At 42.8% G+C, this 27,964-nt stretch overlaps 1 protein-coding gene across 1 annotated transcript in view; it reads left to right on the forward strand.

The window, feature by feature from the left end:
* SH3BGRL2 (SH3 domain binding glutamate rich protein like 2) overlaps positions 1-11,959 on the forward strand; it is a 46,814-nt gene extending 34,855 nt beyond the window's left edge. The window contains exons 3-4 of the mRNA XM_068281530.1: positions 6,176-6,251; positions 6,658-11,959. Of these exons, the coding sequence (XP_068137631.1) occupies positions 6,176-6,250 (75 nt within the window). The 3' untranslated portion in view covers position 6,251; positions 6,658-11,959. The remainder of the gene's footprint in view (positions 1-6,175; positions 6,252-6,657) is intronic.
* Positions 11,960-27,964: the final 16,005 nt, after the last annotated feature.

Raw genomic sequence — 27,964 nt, forward strand, 5'->3', positions numbered from 1 at the left:
GCCTTCTTCTCCGCTCTGGCCTTCAGCTTCACTGTACTTCCTGTCCGGGGAAGTTTAAACAGTAGAGGGCGCTCTACTGCTTAAACTTCCTGCCGGTACAGGAAGAAATGAAGCCTGACGGACTCTGAGCCCAGTGCAAAGAAGAAGCAGCGGGGACTCACGCCGGCTGGATCAGGTAATGTATTGCCGCTAGCGTCGGTCATCGGGCATTCGAACGCTGCTATCGACGCACTCCCGACCCATGCGATCGAGTGAAATCTTCCGCATGAACCGGAACTACGGGAATCGACGTGAACTATCGCTTTTGGGCGGAAATCGATCGTTTGGTCAGCATTTGCGCAACGATTTCACAGCCGATTCAATCACAGTGATCGAATCGGCTGTATATCGGTGGGAAAATCGGTAAGTGTATGGGCCCGCTAACAGAGAATGTAACAGAAAAATCTAACAGAAAATTGTATGGTGTATTCCCAGCATTAGGACCAAGTTCTTTTTATCAACTGGCCCTGCTTTGGGGTCGATCAACCAGCTCGCTAGTCCCTAAAAAAAATTATAGATTTTGCCCAACAGTTTATCTGGCACTATACCCAAAGCGAAATTACTAGGCTTATTTGTAACATTGACTCTCGAGCAACCAGAAACTTCACTTCTTCAGCTTCAGCCAATCCCCATTGGTGCTGGATAATGGGGGTTTTACTGTGCTTGCATTTTGAAGATGGCCATTAGGTTTCTGTTCAGACTGCATGCGATTCAATTAAATTATCGTAGCGCATGCATTTTACTGAACGCAAGGCACCATGATTAACATAGTGATTGCAGTTCCCCTTTCACAGTGTTGCGATACAATTTTAACCCAATTGCAAAAGTGCTGCCTGTAGAATATACATTCAGTACTATACTTCACATGCACTATGTGCACACATAACATTTACAGAGGAGGCTTGGTTTGCGAGTATCATTTTTTTGCAACCTGTAAGCTTGTAATCCAAAGCATTCCAATATCCAAGCAAATTTCCCATTAAGGATTCATGGAAACTCAGATGATTCATTCCACAATCCCAAAAACATTTGTAAAAAAAAAAAAAAAAAAAAAAATACAAAGTACTGTACTGCATAAAGTAAAAAAAGTCTTTCACTATAACTAACAGAATTATTGCTATCTATTTATTGGCTTACCGGACCTTGTCTAGCGACAGTTGCTTTTGCATTCTTTTTGAGGATTTTACAGAAATGTGACATTGAACAGTCACTACACTTAGATGAAGTACAATTAAGTACACTCCTGCTGCATCAAAGGGAGAAGAACCATTGGCTCAGTTGTGATGGCGTGACACTTGTATACATATGTTACCGGTACTTGCTTATTAAGTCAAAATTTCACAAGACTTTTCGTTGTTTTGCAAAGGGCACTTAAACCAAGTTACAGGTAGTCCCCAGTTAACGAACGAGATGGGGACTGTAGGTTCGTTCTTAACCTGAATCCGTTCTTCAGTCGGAACCTGTGCTATCTTTGTCCCTTTGCCTTGTATATTCCCCCTTTGCCTTGTATATTCCCCCTTTGCCTTGTATATTCCCCCTTTGCCTTGTATATTCCCCCTTTGCCTTGTATATTCCCCTTTGCCTTGTATATTCCCCCTTTGCCTTGTATAGTCCCCCTTTGCCTTGTATATTCCCCCCTTGCCTTGTATATTCCCCCTTTACCTTATATATTCCCCCCTTGCCTTGTATATTCCCCCTTTACCTTGTATATTCCCCCCTTGCCTTGTATATTCCCCCTTTGCCTTGTATATTCCCCCTTTGCTTTATATATTCCCCCTTTGCCTCCAGTGTCCCCTTCTGTGCCTCTGTTCCCCCTCCGTGCCTGTTTGTGCCCCATGCCCTTTTGTTGTTCCCCCCCCCCCCCCCCCATGCTAGTTTGTACCCCTTTCTGTCTTTGTCCTACTCCTGTGTCTTTGTCCCCCCCTCTGTGTCTTTTTGTCCCATCTGTGTCTCTGTGTACCCAACCACCCCCCCCCCCCCGTGCCTCTGTCACCACCCCCTGTGCCTTTTTGTCCCCCCACCTTGCCTCTGTTTGTCCCCCACCCTCTGTGCCTCTGTGTCCCCCATCTGTGCCTGTTTGACTCCCCATCCTTCGTTTTGTCACTACTGCACCTCTTTGTCCCTCCCGTGCCTCTGTTTGCCCCCCTGTGTTTCTATTTGCCTCCAATTAGCTGGGTGATTCAGACACTACTGATGCATAAAAGATCAGCAGGATCAGAAGAAAAAAAGATCAGCAGAAAAAAGTTTCACTTACCCGGGTTGCCTCCTGCAGCAATCCTGTGCCCTCGACATCACTCCTGGATCCTCTGGTCCCATGCCTCCACCTAGTTTTGTTTTTGCCGACTCTGAGTTGGCGGGCAGCTATGCGTATCATTGCATGCATTACCACGGTAACAGGACGTTATAGTGGGTGTCAACGTGTACAAAGATACGTGTTGACACCCGCTATAGCGTCCTGTTACCGCGGTAAAGTGTGCAATGATGCACGTGGTGGCCCACAACTCCGAGTCGGCAAAAACGAAACTTGCTGACAGCGGGGGACCAGAGGATCCAAGAGTGACATCAAGGGCACGGGATGGCTGCAGGGGGCAGGTAAAAGCCCCAGGTAAGTGAAACTCCTTTTTTTTTTCGTTGGGTTTAGGTTCCCTTTAAAAGAAAACAAATCTGGTAGCCACCAAATTCCTCGCTTCAATTGTCTTTTAAAGAGATGCTGAAGTCACTCTCCACTGATCTCCGCCTCTCCACGCCGCTCTCAGTCTTCTTGCACTGAGATGGGTGGGGAGAGGGGGGAGATCAGCGGAGATTGACTGGAGAGGAGGCAGAGCTACTGTGCAACGTTCTGCCTCCCCCGGGCAACAAAATCTGCGACCTGCAAAGTGGTGTAAATTTAAAGGGCTATATTCTCGGCCATAATATCTCGTTCTGCCGCATGGATGCGGCGAATCAGCTTAGAATTGAATGCTGAAGAGGACTTTATAAGAAAATAAGGTTAAAAAAAAGAGACTTTATTGTCTCTTTAAAAGGTTGTTATGCTGTTGCGTATCTTTGAGCAGAGAGTAAATTCTGAGATCAGGTACACTTTTTAATAAGCAAACTTTTTAAGCATCTTTAAGACCCTTGCTTGCTCATCCCTTTGAGCTTTTGAGAGAGAAGGACTTTAGCAGCAGGAAACCTCTTGTGGCTCTTTGTGCATAGGAATACAGTGGCAATGTAGTTGGAAAGAAACAATTCCGCAAACAACTTTTTCCTTGAAGAGGTTTGGTAGAAGTAGTCAGGGAATGTCTAGCTCAGTTGTAGATTTATTGTTGAATGTCTGTAGTTAGCTTTAGTGGAGACCACACTTTGCGTGTGGTGGTGTTTTTTTTTTTGTTTTTTTTTTGTTTTTTATTCAACGCTATGTAGTAGAAAAATGCTCTTGGTAATCATCACAGGGTACCTTCATTCCTGATTTGAATAACAAAGAACACTGTTGCATTGTTTTGCATTTGCAAGTACTTCAACGGCTTTAAATTCTTGTCTTTCCTGCCTCCAGCTTTGATTACTATGACATACTAACAAGGACGTACACATGATACATGGTTACTATTGTTTTTCATTTTGTCAGTTTTACTGGATAGTTATGACTATTAGAGGAATGAGAATTTTTTTCAGGATGGCTAAACCTAAAAAAAATGGATCTGCCCTACTATGGAAGCACAAGCAGGACGTTTAAAAACTCCAACCATCCCTCTAAGGCCCTGTTTACCTGTAATAGTGATTTAGTGGCTACACGGGCACCTTTAACAGTAGATATAAATAGGGCACACGAGAATGCATTAGGGATGTGAAAGCTGTGCTACAATGTACCAGTGAATAGTGCCAGCCTTGATCATGAAGTCCTTGGATAGCAAGACCAAGGTTACTATTGATTTTGTAGTTCTCTGAGTGTCTAATAGACAGTGCTGTGCATCAGCTGAAATAATTCAAATTGTGCTTGCAAATTATTTTAAAATACAATAATAAATGATTAGTGGTCTATTTTTTAACTGAAAATAAATATATAGTAAAGCAAATGCAGTATCTCCAAGAATGCCTCATCAGTAATGTGGTGCTTTTATATTTCCATATAATTGAATTCAGATGATTGCACCTGGCTGTTGGGCTTTATTTCAACATTTATCTGCAGGATTAACATTTAGCAATGAAAGGAGCACATAGAATTACTGTTGCCTGAAGGGATCAGGACATGATCTCCCAGGTGACCGTTCAGGGTGGAGTGCAGTACAGACATGTGAATAGCCTACATGCTTTCTGTTGCTATGGGACGGGAATGAAGGATAACGCACCATGCAGAGAAAAGGGGTCAGGAGGGAAACAATAGTTTTGGGCCTGTGAAGATCTGGCATTCTGGTGGCGCATCAGGGAGGAGTGGGGATGCCATACACATGACCCTGTCCAGCTTCCTTGGCTGAAAACCACCTGGCATGTGTGCAAAGCTTATGCTGGATACACACCATGCGATTCCGCGTTCAATGCGTCCGTCGATACGCATCGATTCGATTATTTCCGACCTGTCCGATTCAAGCTTTGATGGATCGTTAGGTCGATTTGCCATACTTTATATGGCAATCGACCTAAAAATCATCGAAATGCGCTCGGAAATGCTCAGAAATAATCAAATCGACGCGTATCGATGGACGCATTAGACGCGGAAATGCATGGTGTGTATCCAGCGTTAGGCTGCCTACTGACAATCGTGGCCATTTAATTTGTTTTTAGTTAAAGCAGGTGACCGCTTAATGCCAGTGGGTGTTCTAACCTCTTTTCTCACTTGGGCCCATATGCAATTAACTGTTACTCCTGACTCTTCTCCTGGGTGATATTTTAAACCAGCAGCAAGCAAGAACATGCTCAAAAAAATTTCTTAAAGTGAACTTCCAGACTAAAAATCTACTCCGCAGCACTGAAAAGGCTTGGTGTTAGTTTAACAGTTTAACAGCATTAGAACTTTGTTTTTCATACCCAAGCCTAATTTTAGCTGCTTAGAAGCTAAGCTCCGCCCATCAGAAAAAACTGCCCTTCCATTTTTCCCGTGATGCTGTGGAAAGCATGATGGGATTTCTGATACTGTTCTTGTTGCCTAGCAGATGGGAGGGGTGATCAGGACACGGGACAGTTGGAACTGTCTCATGCTCCCTGTCACCTCCTTTCAACCAAAAAAAATGGCTGCCCTCATGAAATCACAAACATTTGCCTGTTGTTTTAAAACCGAGTGGGAAAGAGATTATATTACCTATCTATTTTAATTAACATAACTAATGTAACATAATGACAGTATGTTTGTTTCGGCTGAAGCCCCTCTTTAAGTACCTTTTCACCTACTTTTGGATGCTCTTTCATTTGCAAAGTGCTGAAAATTATTTTAAACTGAAAATGAAAAATTATTTCCTAAGAGAAAAAGTTAATTGCATATCGCCCCAGGAGTCAACATACACTATTTGACATCTGCAGTAGGTTTGACTTCAGATTCAATATTGTCTTGCTGACTGAGCATTGACTGGTGGTTTAAGGGCCCGTTTCCACTAGTGCGACGCGATTTCGCCGGCATTCCGACGCTTGTAAAAACGCATGCGGGTGCGTTTCCGCATGCGTTTTACCCGCGATTTCGCGTGCGATTTCGCATGGCAGGGTGCCATGCGAAATTAACCATGACACTGCCAGGGCAAAATAACATTGAGAAGGGTGCGAAATCGCGGGTAAAAACGCATGTAACAAACGCATGCGTTTTTACTATTAAATACATTAGCGGCGATTCGCACGGATTCCCGACGCAGGCGAATTCTGCGGGTCCCGCCGTGCAGATTTGGCCCGCCGCCAAATCGCTCCCGCACGCCGCACAGGTGGAAACAGCCCCATCCACTAACATTAGCTATGCGAATCCGCATGCAGTGCCCGCATGCGGATTCGCCCTAGTGGAAACGAGCCCTAGAGGCTGGAATCTGATCTAATATTAAGTGGTGCAAGGTGGCACTCAGGTACCCAATCAATGTTTGGTACACATTAACAGAGCAATAGTATTCACTGTCTGTTTTGTAAGACCTGTTACTTTGCTGTTCAGTATTTTCTAATTTTGTTCATTTGTGCTCTTTCCCAATAGGATTATAATGACTTTTTTGAAGCTAAGGAAAGTAATACAGTGTCTTCCTTCCTGCGGATAAAGCCTGAAATCTAGGGTATGTGGTGCTTCTTTTTTATTTCAGTGTTTTATGAGTGTGAGTGTTACTCATGATTACATCTGTAGATTCGTGTTCTAGAATACTATCATTGCATAATCTGTTTGTCAGGTCTTGAAATGAGTATAGGGAAATATTTGTGCTGTCTCTTGATACCAAGTTGTTAGTGTTATTGTTTCTTATTACAATCTGCTGTTTCCTCTAACTCGTTTGTTTTATGCTGGTGTTAGTGGTATGCATGTTTGTGTGACGACGTAAACATGCATTCTATTAAGGGAATAATTGTACGTTCTTATATGCCATTCGGGGCCCTGTTATTTTGATCTTCTGACTTCATATTTGTCATTTTTTTTCACTTCCCAAACTGCTTAATTTTTTTGATAACTGCTTTTTTCTTATTCTCCAGAAAGAAGAGATGTTAAGTTATATATATATATATATATATGTGATCCAGAGAATTCAAGCACAATATCACAGCAGCATCATCTTGTCATGTATTGTGATTGAAGAAAGTCATCGTTATACTCCATACTAAATGCCGGAGTGTTTCAGAAGTTACAAGGACTGTTATAGATACAATGTATACTTTGTGATTGGACCAAGGATATACCAAGGATACAATATAAATAAGCATGTTGCACATCCTTCTTTTAGATCACACAGCATTAGCTATCATTCAACTGAATACTGACCTGCTACTGTTTCACTTTGATTATTCTCACTGGCCTTGAACCAAACTTGTCACTAGCTTGAAACACTGAGGGCTCGTTTCCACTATCGCGAATCTGCATGCGTCCAACGCATGCAGATTCGCACATGTAATGCAAGTGAATAGACCTGTTTCCACTGTAGCGTTTGCGTGGTGCGTTTTTATGAGCGGTGAAAAAACGCACAAAAGAGCCAACGAATTCGCCTGCTAGTGGAATGCATGCGAATCGCCGCTAATGTATTTAATAGGGAAATCGCATGCGTTTTTTTACGCGTTATTTTACGCGATTACGCATGCGATTCCGCATAGGAACCAATGTAAATTACACAGGCAGTGACATGGTTAAAAACGCACATAGCCTAACCTATGCGAAATCGCATGCGTAATCGCGTAAAATAACGCGTAAAAAAACGCACCTGCATGCGATTTCTTCTGCGGTGGAATCCAGGCGATTCCGCACCGCTACAGTGGAAACGAGCCCTGAATCCAAATTACGGAGTTAAAAGAATGCACTGAAAGGTCCTTATTTGGAGCTGGTAGCTTTCACATTGTGTGCCCAAGTTCAGGGGAGATAGCTAAAAAAATAAAAAGTGATAGGAGTAAAATAATCTTTGTACTCTGTTCTAATTTAGTATATTGGGTTTAGAACTTGTAGTCTTTAGCAGGTGTACTTCAACTTGTAGCCATGTTAGCACAATTACCAAAATTACCAAAAAATGCGCTAGTGGGTTTCAATAAGATATTGCCATTATAAAATATGCATATTTTATCACTTTCCATTTCATTACTTATCAGTTGCAGCGTACTTGGGGAACAGACATTGGCGTCAGTTCATCAAGCATTACCGCATTCGGTAATGCTGAAAACTGCTGACTTTACCAAGCACTTAGAAAAATGTCAATTCTTCAAGGCTGTTACAACATGAAAAGCTTAAATTACTGAGCAGTGAGGTAAATTACCAATTGTGCAGTAAATACCTCAACACATGTCAGTAAATGTCAATTTATGAAGGTTACAGTGTGCGGTAAAACACAGAATCCTGTTCAATTATTACCAGCAGTTCCCCTCTGCTGGAAACCGTGCCAGGACTCACAGAACTCACAGAAGCAGAGACTGATTACCCTATGACTGACAGGAGTAGAGCCAATAGAAACAGCCCCTGTCTCCTGCAAGTCCTGCTGATCGAATGCCGATAGGCTGCGCAGGCTTCTCAGGAGGTTCCAGCTTATCTACCCCCCCCCCCCCCCCCCAAGGCAGTGAGCAGAGAGATCGGAAAAAAATAGGCTTCTCCTGGATCCCTTTGGCCGTTTAACCCCTTAGGTTCCTGTTTGAAGATGCGGAGGAGCTAGTGGGGAAATCACCTAAGCGTGGCATGTATAAATGTCTCCTGGAAGTTCTTCTAAGCTGTGGCATTTAAATAAAATGTTAAGAAAGACTAATAGACAGATTCAGAGCGAGCAAGGGCAATATAACAAACATATACATCGAAAGGGATGTCGGGATGCCTCTTACTATTGTAATGCCCTCACTGCATTGAACAGCTTGTGTCCACAGAGACTCTTCTGCTGTTACTGAGCAAGTTTTTATCAATGGGCTTCAGTAAATTATCGAACTTCTACTGCACCTGTGAAAATATTGATGAATTAGCAAAAAAAGGGTTCAAAATACCAAATGCTGTATTTTCCCGCGTTCTTTTTTTATCGAACAGCATTTGATGAATTGATGCCAATGTCCTGCAGCGAGCGCTGTAAAAACAGTGCAGCAGACTTGGGCACAGACAACGCCACCAGAGGCCTTAATAGGAATTACGGCTATATCAATGCTCAGTGAGTAATTTGGACGGCGTCAAAAGACGGAGCACAAATTACTACAAAAACACTGTAATATGGCTGTCAGCAGTAGCTGGCAGCCGAATTACATCATTCCTCCACTATCCATGGCGGCCTGAAGGGGGAATAGTAATAAACGCCGCCAGGACTTGTGCAGGAGCAGGGTAATGCCCCTTTTACACTTGCTCTAAGTTATAACTGAAAGACAACTTCTTTGCAAAGTAATGCCCATGTTTTCCTATGGCTCAATTCCCACTATACGCGTTTCAACTGAAATCTTTTTCCCAATACACTGCTATGGGAAAAGATACCAATGCATTAAGTGTAAAAGGGCACTAAGACGTTTATCGGCTTTACTCTGCGCCCAAATTTCCAGAAGGCTGATTCATAGGAATGCATCCTGCAGCCCTTCTTTATTTACTTTGGATCACAATCATCATCCTATCAATAAAAATGAAGCAACAGTGTAGATAGGTGAGAAGTGGAATATTAGTGCACCAGTCTAGAAATGGCCATACTATAGACCATAGAAAATATGACTGTCTCAAAATCTTCACTGTGCCATTCATATGCAAGAACTTTCCACAAGTGTGTAGTGGTGTGTACAAAATTAGGGATTTTAAAAACAAAAGTGTAAATAAACTACACTATCCAATACGATCTCCTTCAACCATCCTTATGCTGGCAATACACTTTAGACCTTTTTAACTGATTAGACATTAGATTCCATATATACATTTAATTATGACATTGACGCTCACTTATATCATCTTTTGGTGGTGGGGAGAGCAGGAGGCACTGGAACTAGTAGTACATGATTGAAGTTATCAAAATTTAGTACTGTGGTGGCAGTGTGGTCCGCATCAGACTAAATTTCTACTGAAATCCTAATATCGAATGGTTCAAAGTGGTAGGAAAGGTCAACAACTGATATCAAAAAAAAGAAAATATAATTTTACTGAATTCACCACACTTCTACATGTGTATGGCCAGCAAAATACTCAAATAATGGCACCAGGTACTTTCTCCTATCTAATCTATACTTACAATGACTGACTGTCTCTGGTCACATGTTGACAAAGCAATGTAAATTATAAATGGCTTCCCCACTCATTTAATTTATAATACCAGTTAATATCTACAATACAGAAACAGGAAGTGGGTGAAGGGAGAAATAGTACAACAAGTAATCAAACTCTGCACAGGATGCTACAAGTGACTAGGCCTCTAGTTATCTGCAGATGTGGACAGGTAGTAGCAGGAACATGGGGCCATCAAGGGACCAGTAGGGCACTCAGAAGGATACAATATAAATGCACCTAACCAATTCTAAAAAACCTAGTCTGAAAAACTAAACAAGATTTATACTTAGTTAAAAATAGTGTTTGGATTGTATGCAGCCCCCTCATCCTGATAATATAAAAGGAAAAAAATGTATACATGAGTTTGTAAAATATGCATAACAATCCATTTTCTTTAAAAATGTATGTAACAAATAGTCTATTTTCATCCAGTGCTAAAAAAGTTACATTACCCATCATAGGCTACTTCAAAATAAATTTCATTACAAGTTTTATCCAGATTTCTCCTGTAGTAGATTTCAGCTTCTCTCTGTTAAATCGAAGTGTTCCTAGGAACAAAATCTCCTCACGTTTGACCACAACATTTGTAGAATTTGGTATGTCTTTTCACCCCAAAGATTCATGTATTTATTAATTTGAAAGTTTTATGCACCAAAATAAATGATTTTATATTAAATTACATTCCAGTTACTTGATATTCTAGGCTAGCCCCTTTATAATGATTGATCTGCTAAGGTTCTTGTGAGCTGGAGAACAAACCCAATCCTGCAAATCTGGCCTGGATTTATTTAACTTTATTAACAATGTATAGTCCTGCTACGGTTTATTCACTAACTTTTTACAAACATTCATTATGACACAGGCGATGGTTTCAAACTTCTACCATGTGATAGAAAGGATGTTAATAAATCCAGTCCAACTTATTGGGTGACTTATTTCCAACTCAGGAGAACCAGGTCCACGGGGCTTGCCTTTTTTTCTCTAACTTTACTGATTGAATTTTTTATTTTTATAAATATGAATATTTTATGTATTAATGTTTAATTAAACAGAGATGATTATCATCAGATGGTGTTTTTAAAATGTTTATACATGCAAACACAGATATGCCATTGTGAGGTTATAAGCATTCACCACAATCTTCTTCCACTTATGAAAATATTTATACTCTTCATGGTGGTCTTCTGTTAGATAGACCATCTCTAACAAGCAGTTTTTCTGACTTGTATGCAATTGAATGCAAATTATGTGCAGGTGGCAACTGGGCCTATCAAATGCCAATCTCATCCCTTTAGATGTTGTAGCACGCTTTTTCTCTTATCTCTTCTTGAACAGTAGCATGCTGGGCCTGACCTACTAAGTTTCCCCAGGCTGAAGAACATCTGGGAGCATAAGTTTTCAAGCAAAGTTGGGATAGCTTTATTATATTAAATGTATCCACTAGGTGGAAAAAGTTTGTAACTTGTACATGGGTCATATTGGATTATAGCAATAGTTTCTGAAATGCTGGTGAAATCTCACGGTAATGCATCTGCACAGTGCAGTTGCTAACTAATTTTCTAAAAACTTTCACTATGGTTCAATATGACACAGGTAAAGGCTGCAAGATCCTTTTTCCTTTTAATAAATCCAGGTTAGGTTTTCAGAATCTCTTATGTTTTTGAGCCTGGGCATCCTTTATATAACAGGGCCATGGCCTTAACCGGAAGTTTCTTTACAAGCACAATGTTGGTAATGTGAGCTAATTTGCAATGGTCAGATTGTTGGCCAACTATAGCAAAACTGTATTGAACTTAGCCATTCACTTCAACAGCATTAACAGACCTTTGCCATAATCTGGCCAACTTACACCTTTGCTGGCAATCATTCTTTTAGAAATATTGACCAGAAAACAAATGTTTCATCCTCTGATTCCTCTACATTGTGGGCTGTATACCAGTTAAAACATGTCTCTCAAGATAAGTTGTGTACAGAAAAATACTTTAGGAGTATCTCTGAATCTCTGCATAGTGTTGCTCCTGATGAATGCAAATGGTACTTGACTGTACATTATTTTTTCAATAAACATTTACTGATTCATTCAGCAAACCTTGTAAGGTGTGATAATTCAGTATTTTACTTTATATTTAGCAAGTCCAAAAATTGGGTAGCATGACTGAAAAGTGAACAGACACACCAGAACAGGCATATACAAGGTATCCATAACTCACAAAATATCTAAATATAAAAGTAAGACCGTAGAGTTTTGGAGTGGCACACCTTGCCGTAATGAGTGGGTGCATAACCTTGGGTGCAAAGCAGACACCCTGTATACAATCAGCAAGTCCAAAAATCGGGTAGCACACCAGGCTTCTCATGAGCAAAAGGTGAAGGTTATATTCAAAGTATGTATTAAAACGCCGTCGGCTAACAATTGTTAGGGGCCACGCAGGATCCCCTTCCTAAACGCAGTGCAGACATATGTCAGCACTGTTCTGAGGAAGGGGATCCTGCATGGCCCTGATACAATTGTCAACGGATGGTGTTTTGACTCATACTTCGAGGAAATAAAACCTTCAACTTTTTGCTCATGAGAAGCCTGGTGTGCTACCTGATTTTTGGACTTGCTGATTGTATACGGGGTGTCTGCTTTGCACCCAAGGTTATGCACCTACTCATTACGGCAAGGTGTGCTGCTCCAAAACTCTCTACGGTCTTGCTTTTATATTCAGATATTTTGTGAGTTATGGATACCTTGTATATGCCTGTTCTGGTGTGTCTGTTCACTTTTCAGTCATGTGTGAATTGTTGCCATAAGGGTTATACTTATCCATACAGCACAGAAGAAAATCACAATTTTGAAAATGATCGCTGAAGCCATCCTGATCACCAGAGCTGGGACAAGGTCCTCCAGCACCCAAGGCTGAGACACCAAAGTGCGCCCCTCCATGCCTGCCACACCAGCTGTCACGCACTGATTGCTATTAGACTAAGGCCACATACACACATCAGACCATAGTCTTTTGAAAATGAAAGATCACAGACCAAATTTACTCCATTCCATGTAATATGAGAGCCATACTCTACACAGTCTTTTCTATGGAGCTGAACTTACCATCAGAAAAAAATCTTTGCAAGATGCTGCACACAAACATGCTGCACACACTCAAAAGATCTGTAGCTGCAAAAGATCTGTTCCTGCCAAAAATCCATTCCTGCAAATTGCAATGATAGTCTATGAGATCTGCAGATCATCATACACACATGATTTAACTGACATTCATCTGCAGATCAGATCCGCCAGGATGGATTTTCAGATCTGCGGATGATTGCTTGATCTGCAGATGAATGTCAGTTAAATCATGTGTGTATGATGATCTGCAGATCTCATAGACTATCATTGCAATTTGCAGGAATGGATTTTTGGCAGGAACAGATCTTTTGCAGATACTGATCTTTTGTGTCTGTACAGCATCTGTGTGTGCAGCAGCCTGCAAAGATTTTTTCTGATGTGGAGTTCAGCTCCATAGAATAGACTGTGTAGGTATGGCTCTCATACTACATGAAAGGTGGTAAGATTGGTCTGTGATCTTTCATTTTCCAAAGACTATAGTCTGTGTGTATGCACCTTAAGAAGCGCCACAGGGCCCACAACCTCCCCAACACCTTAATCTCTAGTTATCTGGCTTGCAGTCACTGCTATGTATCCCCTTTTCTTATTTCTTTCTGCTTCAAACACAATTAGGAATGACAGCTGAATGAATTGTGCGCCCCCTCCTACACTGCGCCCTGAGGCTGGAGCCTCTCCAGCCTATGCCTCGGCCCGGCCCGGCCCTGCTGATCACTACTGTAAATCCTGCATTCATGTCAGCACTGTTTGGGTACTCTTCCTGGAAATGCCTTCTGGTGTATATATGTAATATGAGCACACTATGGTGATGTTGTCTGTGTTGCCTATAGTGACATTTTCTGCATAGTAAGTACAACTAGACTGATGATCAGTGAGACATTCACAAAATGTCTTTAAATGATTTGCAGACCATTAGAAGTCCTTGTGGTATCAGTTTTTGCAGTTGTGGTGACGGGGTTCTGTTTCATCATCAGCATGAATAATGATTAACGGTCACCAGCAGAGGTCAGAAAGGTGTTCATGCTTCACATATATTAGGCAAAGGATTATCTAAGGTACCCATAGATCACAAAAGAATTCAAGACATGCACACATGAATGAAAGCAGGTGGATTCTGAGCAATGGCCCATTACATTTGGACACTGTCAGAGTACAATGCGTGGCTTTGATGCTTGAAGATCCTCCCTGTAATCGGCAAGAAGATTTGGTATGTGTGGGGACACCAAAGCTAAAGAAGTGGTGGATGGATGGGAAGTGTTGGTTGAGGTTAATGATTAGATGCCAATGCTCACTTTTGCATAGAGAACGGGCAGCACCTCAGCCATTGCAGATGGCAACATAAATGTTTGTCTGTCCACGAACAGTTGCAACAATCAACGCACATACATAGAAACTGACAGGTACAAGATAATTTCAGCTATCAGTGTCAGCGTTCAGCGGTAGTATTACCGGTGTGGTTTAGCTTCCCCTATCTTACAGCCATTTCACATGTAAATTCTGTGTCAGAGGTGTTCTCGAGGGAGCAGAGAGACCAGTGTTAGGAAAGATAAGTGTTTGGGTATAGAGTAGGTGTTATTAGGTTGGGGTTAAGCCTCAGGAAGGGATTAACATTAGGGGTAGAGGTTAGGGTTAACTGTCAATAAGGAATAATATTGCAAAAAAAGTTTATGTAAAAGATATCAAGAAGAGGGTAACTTTGAGTGTAGCTTAGGGATTGGGGAGTGGATTTAACTTCAGGGGTTAAGGTCGGGTGTCAAGCGATTTAATATTAGGTGGAGGTTGGTGTTGGGCATCAGGAAGGGGGTTAAGTATTAGGCAGATTGGTTAAACTTAAGGCCCATACCCACAACGTGTTGAGTTTTTTTTTTTTTTTTTGTTACAAATTTTTCCATGATATCACACAACATCATTTAACGATCATTCACGGCGTCACCAATCATACATTTTTGAACGACCGCAACGTTGGATTAAATTGTGGAGGATTGTTCTGATCCTCTGACTTTCGCAGTGATTGTGTAAACGATCATTTACACAATAGTTTGTTTACATCGGCGCAAACAACGCTTACAGATTCGGCCAGATGGATCGTGAGAGCAATCGTTCGGCAGAGATCCTTGATCCATCTGGGCGAGCTATGCCTGTGTGTACCTAGCTTAAGATGATTAGCAAGGAGATCCACATAAAAAGACAATGAAAATGCTTCCACAAATCTGAAACGGAATATCTGTAATTGTTTTGCTGATGCTCTGCTTATCAGGAGCTGCTGTGCAAGTTCAGTGCTCTGAATCTGACTGCTCTTAGTTTCTTCCGATTGGCTTTCACAGCATTACTGTTTGTTATGGAGAGGTCAGGAGGAACATATAAACATTTATGCCTTTTGGCTTATGAAAAGGTAAACTAGTCATACAAGGCTTTCTCCATAGTCCCTTCATGTTGCTCCTCCAGGACCATTTGATTAGCATCCATATACATTGGAAAATTAAACTTACAGCTTGGTCTAGCAACAGCTGGCTGAATTGGGATGTTAGCACTGTGTGTTTATGGCCAACTTTCATCAGCTAAAAATGTTGACATTCCAGTGAATCAGCTTATCTCTATAACCTCTTTCAGCACATTGCTAGCATTCCTGTGAAATTGCATCTCCGTACCCAAATCCTTATTGTGACTTATAAAAACAGCCATCACAGTCTTTTATTTTTTAAAGAACTCAAGCTAAAGTTGGAAAAAGCCTGCTTTACCCATTTATTTTTATTTAAAATAACTCCCTGAATGTATTGTAATTTTTTTACTTATACTGTAAATCATAAATATAATTATTCAGATAATAGTACATTTTTAAATACTACAGTATAAATCAAAGTATATAAATTCTATATTAGTACAGAACAATGTTACTCCTGCAACTTTTCCTAAAAATGTTTTAACCTGACTACTGTGGTGTTTTCTTGAGCTTCTCAAAGGATATCAGAGCCCAAAAACTTTGGAGAAACGGGGGGAGCAGGCATATATTACTACCTGAATCAAAAAGGAGAGAGCTTAATCATGTGCATAGATCATGTCAGACAATTGTTGTACCTTATGCCCGTCCAATATAGAGCGTGACACAGCCCTCAAAAGTACATATTATAAAAAATGGTAAAGCTTGGGCTATTTGTGTCAACAAGGAATACAAATTTTATTGATACAAAACTGACAGATAAATATCTCAAAGAACAATACATAACCACCTATTATTGCCAACAATTCAATTAGTTAAAAACATGAGCCTGGCAGATAGCTTCATAAGTCAGCTGTTTGAAAACAATTAGGCTCCAAATTGCAATGCATGTATGGCAAAATGGCAATCACACATCCATCACTCGCCTGCACATATCAAAGTGCACCGTGCCCAGCAAAGTGTTCAAGAGTTGGGGGGGGGCCCCCTTTCCCAATAAGCAGCAGGGATTCCACTATGGTCCTGGATCTTATGTTGTAACAGTCACTTCCCATTTATATTCCCATATTGCACAGTATAGCAGTAACTGGCACATGCTGCTGCTGGAGCGATCATCCGAAGCTCTGCCCACCGGCGCGTTTCGAACTGCCCAGGTTCTTCCTCAGGGTGTGGCTAGCTCATGATGTGACGCCCTTTTCACTGCCTTTGACACGCCCATCCACCATTCACAGCGAACATCGGGAGGAGGAGGAGGAGGCTGCGCGCACTAGCCTATCTCTGAATGCCTTGGTGTGTCAGCCAAACACAGCATACACCACAGTGATATAGGCAAAGCAGGGAGGTCTTATGTATCGCAGCAGCAAAGATTCACTGAAGAAGTTCAAAGCAGGGCACAGATCAATCAACTTTCCTCCATTTTTCCACAGAAATTCATACCATGGTTATTTTCAATCATGTGGACCACTTATATTCTGTCCAGTAACGACATCTTTACATATCCCCCATAAATTAAGGTCACTTTATAAAATTATCTTCACAAATCCACAGGGATAGCTTCACATTGTCCACACTAATAGACATCTCTGGTTGAACTCGATGGACGTATGTCTTTTTTCAACCCAAATAACTATGTAACTATGTAACATCAAGGCAATTCATGCTATGCCCCCATTTTCTATATGGCTCCTATACAGATGTCCCAGGATAAGTGCAGACATTATAACAATAATCCTATCATATGATGTGGAGTCATGACAGCGCGGCACAACATCCAGCACAGTGCACATTAATCATTCAATGCAGAACCAGGCACATCCACATACTTGGGGGTCAGTGAAACACCCCCAAAAAAACAAATTATTGTCATTGGTCATATATATACCCGGGCAATTACTGGGTCAACCATATCTCGCAGATTTCAAAAAAGGTGAAAGGTCCAGTTTCACATTCAGACCATTGGGGCTTACTGTATCAAGCTTGAAAATCGACATCGATTCCTTGCAAAGTAACATTTCATCAAAATCACCTCTACGACTGTCCTTATCTTCACTGCTCCCCCTGTTCTCCTATTATCCCCTTGTAGCTTACCTAAAAGCCACCTGGGATCCTCATTCGGGTCAGCCGGGGCAGGACTTATCATCCTATGGTGTGCGCCCGAGAGCGCATGCGTATGACGTCATGCGCTGTGCATCCCCGGCCATAGGCACAAGCCATAGGACGCACGCAGCCTGGCTGGCGCCTGCACAGTAAGTCCTGCCCTGGCCGACCAGTAGAGGATCCCTGGGGGCTTTTAGGTGAGCTACAGGGGGGAAATGATATGAACACGCTGAAACCAGCACAGGAGATTTGGGCACAGCCGGCGCCACCATAGGCTGTAATAGGAATTACGGCTATAGCAGGCACAGGGAGTAACTTCAGCACCGTCAGAATATGGAGATGAAGTTACTTTTAAAACCTAATAATTCGGCTTCCAGCACTGCTGGAAGCCGAATTATTTCATTCCCTACTATCCATGGCGGCCTGGAGGGGGAATAGTAATTAACACGGCCGGGACTTGTGCAGCAGCAGGATCAGCCATATACCGGCGGCATCCTGCGCCCAAGGCTCCAGCGCCGTTATCTCTCGTACGCGAATGATAGAATGGGGGGAGCGGTGGGCATAAGGACAGGTAGTAGTATATGCCTGCTCCCCCCCGTTTCTCCAAAGCTTTTGGGCTCTGGTATTCTTTAAGGCTACCATACACTATTAGTATTTTGAATATATTAGAATTGATTAAGAAACAAACAGTCTAAACTACCAAAGATCTATTAAAACTAGGGAACATCTGAACAATATAATCATATATTGAGCATGAACGACATTTCTCAGATTTGGACTGTGCTTGAGCAATGTCCCTGTGTGTCCCTCTAATACAGTGGCTTGCAAAAGTATTCAGCCCCCTTGAAGTTTTCCACATTTTGTCCCATTACTGCCACAGACATGAATCAATTTTATTGGAATTTCACATGAAAGACCAATACAAAGTGCTGTACGCGTGAGAAGTGGAATGAAAATCATACATGATTCCAAACATTTTTTACAAATAACTGCAAAGTGGGATGTGCATAATTATTCAGTCAGTTGCCCATAGACATTGCCTGATGAGTGCTAATGACTAAATAGAGTGCACCTGTGTGTAATCTGTCAGTACAAATACAGCTGCTCTGTGACAGCCTCAGAGGTTGTCTAAGAGAATATTGGGAGCAACAACACCATGAAATCCAAAGTACACACCAGACAGGTCAGGGATAAGGTTATTGAGAAATTTAAAGCAGGCTTAGGCTACAAAAAGATTTCCAAAACCTTGAACATCCCACGGAGCACTGTTCAAGCGATCATTCAGAAATGGAAGGAGTATGGCACAACTGTAAGCCTACCAAGACAAGGCTGTCCACCTAAATTCACAGGCCGAACAAGAAGAGAGCTGATTAGAAATGCAGTCAAGAGGCCCATGGTGACTCTGGACGAGCTGCAGAGATCTACAGCTCAGGTGGGGGAATCTGTCCATAGGACAACTATTAGTCGTGCACTGCACAAAGTTGGCCTTGATGGAAGAGTGGCAAGATGAAAGCCATTGTTAACAGAAAAACATAAGAAGTCCCGTTTGCAGTTTGCCACAAGCCATGTGGGGGACACAGCAAACATGTGGAAGAAGGCTCTCTGGTCAGATGAGACCAAAATGGAACTTTTTGGCCAAAATGCAAAAAGCTATGTGTGGCGGAAAACGAACACTGCACATCACTCTGAACACACCATCCCCACTGTCAAATATGGTGATGGCAGCATCATGCTCTGGGGTTGCTTCACTTCAGCACGGACAGGGAAGCTGGTCAGAGTTGATGGGAAGATGGATGGAGCCAAATACAGGGCAATCTTGGAAGAAAACCTCTTGGAGTCTGCAAAAGACTTGAGACTGGGGCGAAGGTTCATCTTCCAGCAGGACAACGACCCTAAACATAAAGCCAGGGCAACAATGGAATGGTTTAAAACAAAACGTATCCATGTGTTAGAATGGCCCAGTCAAAGTCCAGATCTAAATCCAATCGAGAAACTGTGGCAAGATCTGAAAACTGCTGTTCACAAACGCTGTCCATCTAATCTGACTTAGCTGGAGCTGTTTTGCAAAGAAGAATGGGCGAGGATTTCAGTTTCTAGATGTGCAAAGCTGGTAGAGACATACCCTAAAAGACTGGCAGCTGTAATTGCAGCAAAAGGTGGTTCTACAAAGTATTGACTCAGGGGGCTGAATAATTACGCACACCTCACTTTGCAGTTATTTATTTGTAAAAAATGTTTGGAATCATGTATGATTTTCATTCCACTTCTCACATGTACACCACTTTGTATTGGTCTATCACGTGGAATTCCAATAAAATTGATTCATGTTTGTGGCAGTAATGTGAAAAAAATGTGGAAAACTTAAAGGGGGCCGAATACTTATGCAAGCCACTGTATTCCATTGGATATCTGCTGAAATGTTATGTATTTTTCAGTGGTGGGCAACGATGCTGTGTCAATTGTTTTGCTGCTTTATTCATCTATTCAAGCTACATAGTTGGTTTTGAAGAACCCAGCTCCAAGCCTAATGCTACTTTCACACTGACAGGTTGAATCAAACAATATGATCGCATTGCAAACCAGATGTGATTATATATTGTGTAATGGCATGTTCACATTGGCGTGTTAGCAATGCCATGCAGTGAGGTCTGTTGGAATAAAGCTCCATTCTCAGGCAGCCAATAGACCAACACACGTCAGAGTGAGAATGTAACTGAAATTCTGCATGGCTTGCTTTGGTCACTTCTCACTATACAATAAAATGTCTCCGAGTACCTTTCAGGCACGATTCTACTAGACCTTATTGGTGTGTTTTCACACACACAAAACATTAGAGCTGAAAGGCTGTGTAAAACCAGTGGGCCTTTTCTATCCAATGTGATTTTCCAAGGGTGGAAAAACCGAGAGCAGGCTTTTCACTAGACACCCTGGCTTATATGCTATTACATTTTTTTTTCCCAAGTTGATATTTTTACACCTTGATAATAAAATGCCTTTTAAGCCACCTGAAAGCAAGAAAATACACTGAAAATTTTTGACACTTTTCGGCACTTTTTTCACCTACTTATAGTACTTTTTTTCAATTACAAAGTGCTAAAAAGTTATTTTAAACAGATTAAAAATTATCTCTTAGGAGAAAACATGAATTGCATATGGGCCCATGTGTTTGTGCCTTGAATTGCATTGTGTGACTGTGGAGTATGCAAGTGTTAATGTACGAAGGTGTGCAGTGTCCTGGAAGCCGTGTACAAAAAAAGGTGTCCAGAACCACATCGTTTGAGTGGAAACCAGACCACCTTCCCAGTATTTTTTACTCCCCACCAGGCTTACTCTAGTTCAATGATCTGCAAACTTGGCTCTCTAAGCTGTTAAAGGGGAACTGAAGAGAGAGGTATATGGAGGCTGCCATGTTTATTTCCTTTTAATCAATACCAGTTGCCTGGCAGCCCTGCTGATCCTCTGCCTCTAATACTATTAGCCATAGCCTCTGAACAAGCATGCAGCAGATCAGGTTTTTCAGACTTTAAAGTCAGATCTGACAAGACTAGCTGCATGCTTGTTTCTGGTGTTATTCAGATACTACTGCAGAGAAATAGACCAGCAGGGCTGCCAGGCAACTAGCAGGGCCGGATTTACAGCTCAGGAGCCTATAGGCACTGAAGTCTTGGCGCCCTAAGCCCCGCCCCTCACTACAGACCACACCCCCAAGTCACCATATTTTATATATCGAGGTAGACAGTGATCAGTAGATTTTAATGCTAAGCAGGCAACAACCTCACCCCTGCCTTTGTAAAGTATAAGGTGGTGCACAAAAGACCGACCCAGCTCCCTGCCCTGAATGCAAGTATACAGGTAAACACTGGACTGTCCCAATTCTGGCCTGTACCCCATGTTATCGAGTTCTCAGTACAATTAGTTGGATGTGGGGAAACGCAGAGAGATGGCTTTCCCTGCACTAGGCAATCTAGGGATCCCTTATGCTGAAGAGGATGGGAAGTCACTTTAGGATCTAGAAGCTTCCCCCTCCTGAGATAGTACCCCCCAGGGGCACTTTTTTCCCTTCAAGGAACATTTTTATAGGAATACTTAAAGGACAAATGAGGTGAAAGGTATATGGAGGCTGCCATATTTGTTTCCTTTTAAACAATACCAGCTGCCTGACAGCCCTGCTGATCCAATTTGATCAGCAGTGTCTGAATCAAACCAGAAACAAGCATGCAGCTAATCTAGTCAGATCTGACAATGTCAGAAGCACCTGATCTGCTGCATGCTTGTTCAGGGGCAATGGCTGGATGTATTAGAGGCAGAGGATCAGCAGGACAGCCAGGCAACTGGTATTGCTTAAAGGGAAAGAAATATGGCAGCCTCCATATCCCTCTCACTTCAATTGTCCTTTAAGCTAAAAATAAAAATTATTTTAACTTACCTGGGGCTTCTTTCAGCCCCCTGGACTCATCCTGTGCCCACAACATCCTCCAGGTCACCTCTGGCCAGCTGTGGCGAACCCTGCAAAGCTGGCTGGTTGCTAAGAGTCAGCGGCTGCACAAGAGCGGCCCTGAGCCGTGAACACCCTGACTGCGCTCCTGTGACCGGGAAGGTTTTGCGCATGTGCAGTACGCTTAAATAGTTACATGTGCAGAATGCTCCCGGGAGTGTAATCAGGGTGCGTGCAGCTCAGGGCCACACATGCGCAGTAGTCTCCGACTGTTGGCAACCAGCCAGCTTTGCTGCAGCTGGACGGAGGGGACCAGGAGGACATTTTGGGCACAGGACGCGCCCAGGAGGCTGGAAGAAACCCCAGGTAAGTTCAAATCGTTTTTAAAGTATTCCTTTAACCACGGACACCCCCCTCCCACCAAAAAAAAATCAATGAATATAACCACAGAGCACCTTCAAAACACACACTGTGCACATACACACTCATTCACTGTACACACACTCACTGTACACACTGTGCACATGCACACTCATTCACTGTACACACACTCACTGTACACACACACACACACACACACTCATTCACATACCTCCCAACTTTTTGAGATGAGAAAAAGGGACACTTAAGCCACGCCCTGCCACACCCCCGTCACGCAGACCATAAAAATTTCATAAGAAAATATGTTGTTTTATAATTCAAACTACACTGGTCCTTTCTATCCTGGTTCATTTTCCTTCATAATAACATTTTAAAATTAGTAATATATCAATTTAAAGGATGGGAATAAAGTTTAGATTCAATCAAACACATTTTTAGTATAGAAATGTGGTACTTATCCGTTAGCCGGGCGCATCCTCTAGGTGGCGACAAAACTCCACCAGAGTTACATCTTTCCCTACTATCCATGTCGGCCTGGAGGGGGAATAGTAATTAGCGCCACCTGCCGGATGCGCCCGGCTAACGGATAAGTACAGAAATGTATATATTTATATAGAAAGAAGGACAAAGTCCTGAAAGAGGGACAAATGAGGGTGATACAGGGAAAGAGGGACAGGGCTCCCAAAAAGGGACTGTCCCTCCGAAAAAGGGACAGTTGGGAGCTATGGAAGGGTGAAGGGGCCAGGAGCAGGATGCCTGGGGAAGGGTGCCTAGGGAACAGTGCAGGGGGCAGGGTGCCTGGGAAAGGGTGCAGGGGCCAGGGTAAGGGTGCCTGGGGTAGGGTGCCTAGGGCCATGGGCAGGGTACACTCTTGGTGGGGAGGAGGGTGCTAGTGGGTAGGGGGGTTGTCAGTGGAGGGGGGGGGGGGGTTGAGAATGCCCATGGGTGGGGAGGAGGGTGCCACTTTTAGGTGGGGGGGATTGCCTGGAGGCGGAAAAAAAGGATCGAGGCTCCAGCCGCGGTAATGAGGGATGCGGGAGCCCGGCTTCATTACTTCCTCCCTCCCTCCCTCTCTCTGAATACCCCCCTGATGTGTCTGTCTGTTCTCCCTTGTTAGCAGAGTGAGCACAGCGGAGCAGCCAGCCGAGTCCTCTTACCGCAGATCCACTCGTACTGGCATAGGACTTCCATCTGCTTCCTGTGACGTCATAGTAAACAGGAAGCACATGGAGGTCTGATGCCAGACAGTACGAGTGGATCTGCGGTAAGAAGACTCGGCTGGCTGCTCCGCTGCACTCACTCTGCTAACAAGGGGGGACAGACAGACACATCAGGGGGGTATTCAGAGAGAGGGAGGGAGGGAGGAAGTAATGAAGCCGGGCTCCACTACCTGGAATATGCGATGCCTGCCCATCTCGCCCTGGCCGCCCACGTGGCTTTGCCCGATTCCCGAGCCCAGCCAAAACTAACAAGAGCCGCCCCCTGCCGCCTATGCACGCAGCTGCTGCTCGCTTGTAAGTTGCAGTGCTGCGTGCAGGCATGAATAAGGCGGCCAGTGAGCAGGGAAAGCGGGACAGACTGACTGACTGTCTGTGTGACTTGCCGCCTGCCCCTCACTGTAGTTGCGGCCGCTAGATTATGACGCAAGTGGGCGGGGCGAACGGCGCTGTCAAGGACGATCGCGTCTAAGGTTTTTAATTGTGATGGGGACATTATTAAAACCCGCCCCTACCCAGTCAGGCGCCTGTAGGCACGTGCCTAGTGTGCCTTATGGTAAATCCGGCCCTGGCAACTGGTATTGATTAAAAAGAAATAAATATGGCATCCTCCGTATACCTCTTACTTCAGTTCCCCTTTAAGGAACTACAAGTCCCTCAATGCATTGCAGGAATCTGACAGCCACAGTCATGGTTCATAAAGGCAAATGCATTGTGGGGCTTGTAGTTCCTTAACAGCTGGAGAGCCAAATTTGCAGATCACTGCTCTAGTGTCAACCAGGGCCGGGCCGAGGCATAGGCTGGAGAGGCTCCAGCCTCAGGGCGCAGTGTAGGAGGGGGCGCACAATTCATTCAGCTGTCATTCCTAATTGTGTATGAAGCAGAAAGAAATAAGAAAAGGGGATACATAGCAGTGACTGCAAGCCAGATAACTAGATATTAAGGTGTTGGGGAGGTTGTGGGCCCTGTGGCCCTCTTAGTCTAATAGCAATCAGTGTGTGACGCTGGGGTGGGAGGGATGGAGGGGCGCACTTTGGTGTCTCAGCCTTGGGTGCTGACAAGGTCGTCCCTGCTCTGGTGTCAACACATACATACTAAGAAATTATAAGGTGTGCAATCAAAATTGTAAAAAATAAATTAGGCTGGCAAAGATCGAAGCTGAAAATCAAATCGCTAGGGATATCAAATCTAACCCCCCCCCCCAAAAAAAAAGTTTTACAAGTACATCAACTCTAAAAAAAGAAAGGTTGACTGTATAGGACTCCTAAAGGATGAGGGTCGGAACTTGGTGGATGACCAAGGTAAGGCAGGGTTATTAAATGCTTTCTTTGCTTCTGTCTTCACAAAGGAACACACTGTTGCAAATTACAGAGGCAGAAGAGTCTCAATCTTCTAACTGTAATATTAAATACTTAACGCAGGAAGAAGTGAAGGCAAGACTAAATAAATTAAAAATAGACGAGGCGCCTGGCCCGGATGGCATGCATCCTCGGGTCCTAAGGGAATTGAGTTCAGTTATAGATAAACCCCTTTATCTTATCTTTTGTGACTCTTTCAACTGGCAGAGTCCCAGGGGATTGGCATACAGCCCACGTTTTCCCATTATTTAAGAAGGGCAAAAAATCAGATCCAGCAATTTATAGACATCAGTTAACAAGCTTAACATCAGTTGTATGCAAACTATTTGAGGGGTTACTAAGAGATACTATACATGACTTCATAGTAGAAAATAATCTTATTTCTCAGCTTCAACATGGGTTTACTAAAGACAGGTCCTGTTTGACTAACATGCTCAGCTTTTATGAGGTAGTGAATGCTAATATGGATATTGGGAATGCTGTAGATGTGATATACTTGGACTTTGCAAAGGCCTTCGACACGGTTCCCCACAAAAGTATGGTGCAAAAGTTGAGGATGCAAGGACTGGAGAAGAGTCTGTGTGCATGGATAGGGAACTGGCTAATGGACAGAAAACAAAGAGTTGTGGTCAGAATGTTAGCAGTGGGGTCCCACAGGGGTCTGTACTGGGTCCAGTGCTCTTCAATTTATTTATTAATGACCTAGTAGATGCAGTAGTGAGCAATGTTGCTATTTTTGCAGATGATGCAAAATTGTGCAGAATCATCAACTCTCAGGAAGATAGTGTCATATTGCAACAGGATCTGGATAGAATGGCTATATGGGCACATAAATGGCAGATGAAATTGGTCGTACCAATGGTCTAGCGCCATACAAAATAAATGGGATACAGTTGGGGACATCAAACTTGGAGAAGGACTTAGGAGTACTCATTCGACAACAAGTTAAGTAATCGTACTCAATGCCAAGCCGCTGCAGCTAAAGCTAACAAAAAGTTGGGATGCATTAAAAGGGAAATAAAAACTCGAGATGCTAGCATAATATTGCCCCTGTTTAACTCTCTAGTAAGGCCACATCTGGAATATGGAATTCAGTTCTGGGCACCACATTACAAAAAAGATATTGCAGTTTTAGAGCAGGTGCAGAGACGAGCAACAAAATTGATACGTGGGATGGAAGGTCTCGCTTACCAAGAAAGGTTAGATAAACTTGGTTTATTTAGTCTAGAGAAAAGACGTCTTAGAGGAGATCTAATTAACATGTATAAATACATCAGAGGGCAATATAATAGCTTGGCGGATGAGCTTTTTGTCCCTAGGCCTTCTCAAAGGACTAGAGGACATGATCTGTGCATGGAGGAAAAACGTTTTAGCCATTTATTTAGGAAATGGTTCTTTACAGTAAGAGTGATTAAGATCTGGAATGCATTGCCACAGAAATTCATTATGGCAAACTCTATACCTTCATTTAAAGGGGGCTTAGATGCTTTTCTTGCGTTGAAAGACATCCATGGCTACAATTACTAGGTAATGCCTAATGATGTTTATCCAGGGATTTTATCTGATTGCCATCTGGAGTCGGGAAGGAATTTTTCCCTTTTGGGGCTAATTGGACCATGCCTTGTAAGGGTTTTTTTCGCCTTCCTCTGGATCAACAGGTATATGTGAGGGAGCAGGCTGGAGTTGTACTTTGTACTGGTTGAACTCGATGGACGTATGTCTTTTTTCAACCAAAATAACTATGTAACTATATGTGGTAGTCCTATACATCAAAACTTTATTGCTGAACCTATATTGGAGGAATTTCAAGTTCCATTGTTAACACTCTAGTGCTATAGGGAGACATTTTAGATGAGGTGAACTCTAAAATAAATTGAAGAACTAGAGCTATCTATTGGAATTCTGGGCATTAGCTGCATATCCCGGCCAATAATGTTAAATTTTTATGCATAGTTTTCTAGAGCAGGTTACATTATCTGGAGCCCGTTTGTGAAGAGATGGTTCACATGGGCATTGGGGGATGTCGTTTACTGCCAGTATGGGTGGACGACTGCAGTGATATGAATGAGAGAAGTCCTCTCAATGTCGCAGTCCATCAAAAATTTTCAGACACTGCATGAAGCATTCTGCGGGGCTCTAAACACGATGGGAACCAATATTGAACGCCTTTTTGCGTTGTTGCAGAAAAGCATTTAGCATCACCTCGACGTGCCTCCCCCCACCAAAGCCCATGTGGACCGCCTTAACTGCTACCTATGCAGACAAGCTCCAACCTTTCAGCAATTTCCAGGTCCATATTGGCATCGTAGTGCTGACTTAAAGGATACCCGAGGTGACGTGTCATGAGATAGACATATGTATGTATAGTGCCTAGCACACAAATAACTATGCTGTGTTCCTTTTTTTCTTTCTCTGCCTGAAAGAGTTAAACATCAGGTATGTAAGTGGCAGTCCCTGGCTGAGTCAGGACTGGGTCAGACTACAGTGTGACACAGACTAATAAGAAATAACAACTATAAAACACTTTCCTAGCAGAAAATGGCTTCTGAGACCAGGAAAGAGATAAAAGGGTCAATAGTTCATAGATTTTAGCTCTGGCATACTTCAATTAATGTGTCATTGAGCAAAAGGAATAAAACAGTAAAAAAATTAAAAAGTCGATTTAAATCCTATATAATAATCTGCAAGCGTCTCTACGTCCCCTGTCCCTGTGTCCGTGCATTTGAGATACTGTGCATGTGTAGCATGGACAGCCGTTGTGACAGGAGGAGGACAGAGCCAGGGGACCGGGTGGACGTGTGCATGCCCGCTGACGTGCTGTGGCGGTCACAGGGTCGAGAGGGGAGGGGTTGTGAGGGAGACCTAGAACCCGTTATATTAACGGGCTTAGGTCTGCTAGTATAAAATAAAACTGTGGAATTTCTTAAGAAGTCATTTTTAGGAGGAGGATAGATACAAATGTTTAATTTGTTTATTTTCAACTCTGGTGTCCTTTAAGGGACATGGCATGAGGATGATTCCTCAGATTTATTGCAGCGAATCACTTACATGCATTTGTATCA

The sequence above is a fragment of the Hyperolius riggenbachi genome, chromosome 4 (genome assembly GCF_040937935.1).
Source record: "Hyperolius riggenbachi isolate aHypRig1 chromosome 4, aHypRig1.pri, whole genome shotgun sequence".
Lineage (NCBI taxonomy): Eukaryota > Metazoa > Chordata > Amphibia > Anura > Hyperoliidae > Hyperolius > Hyperolius riggenbachi.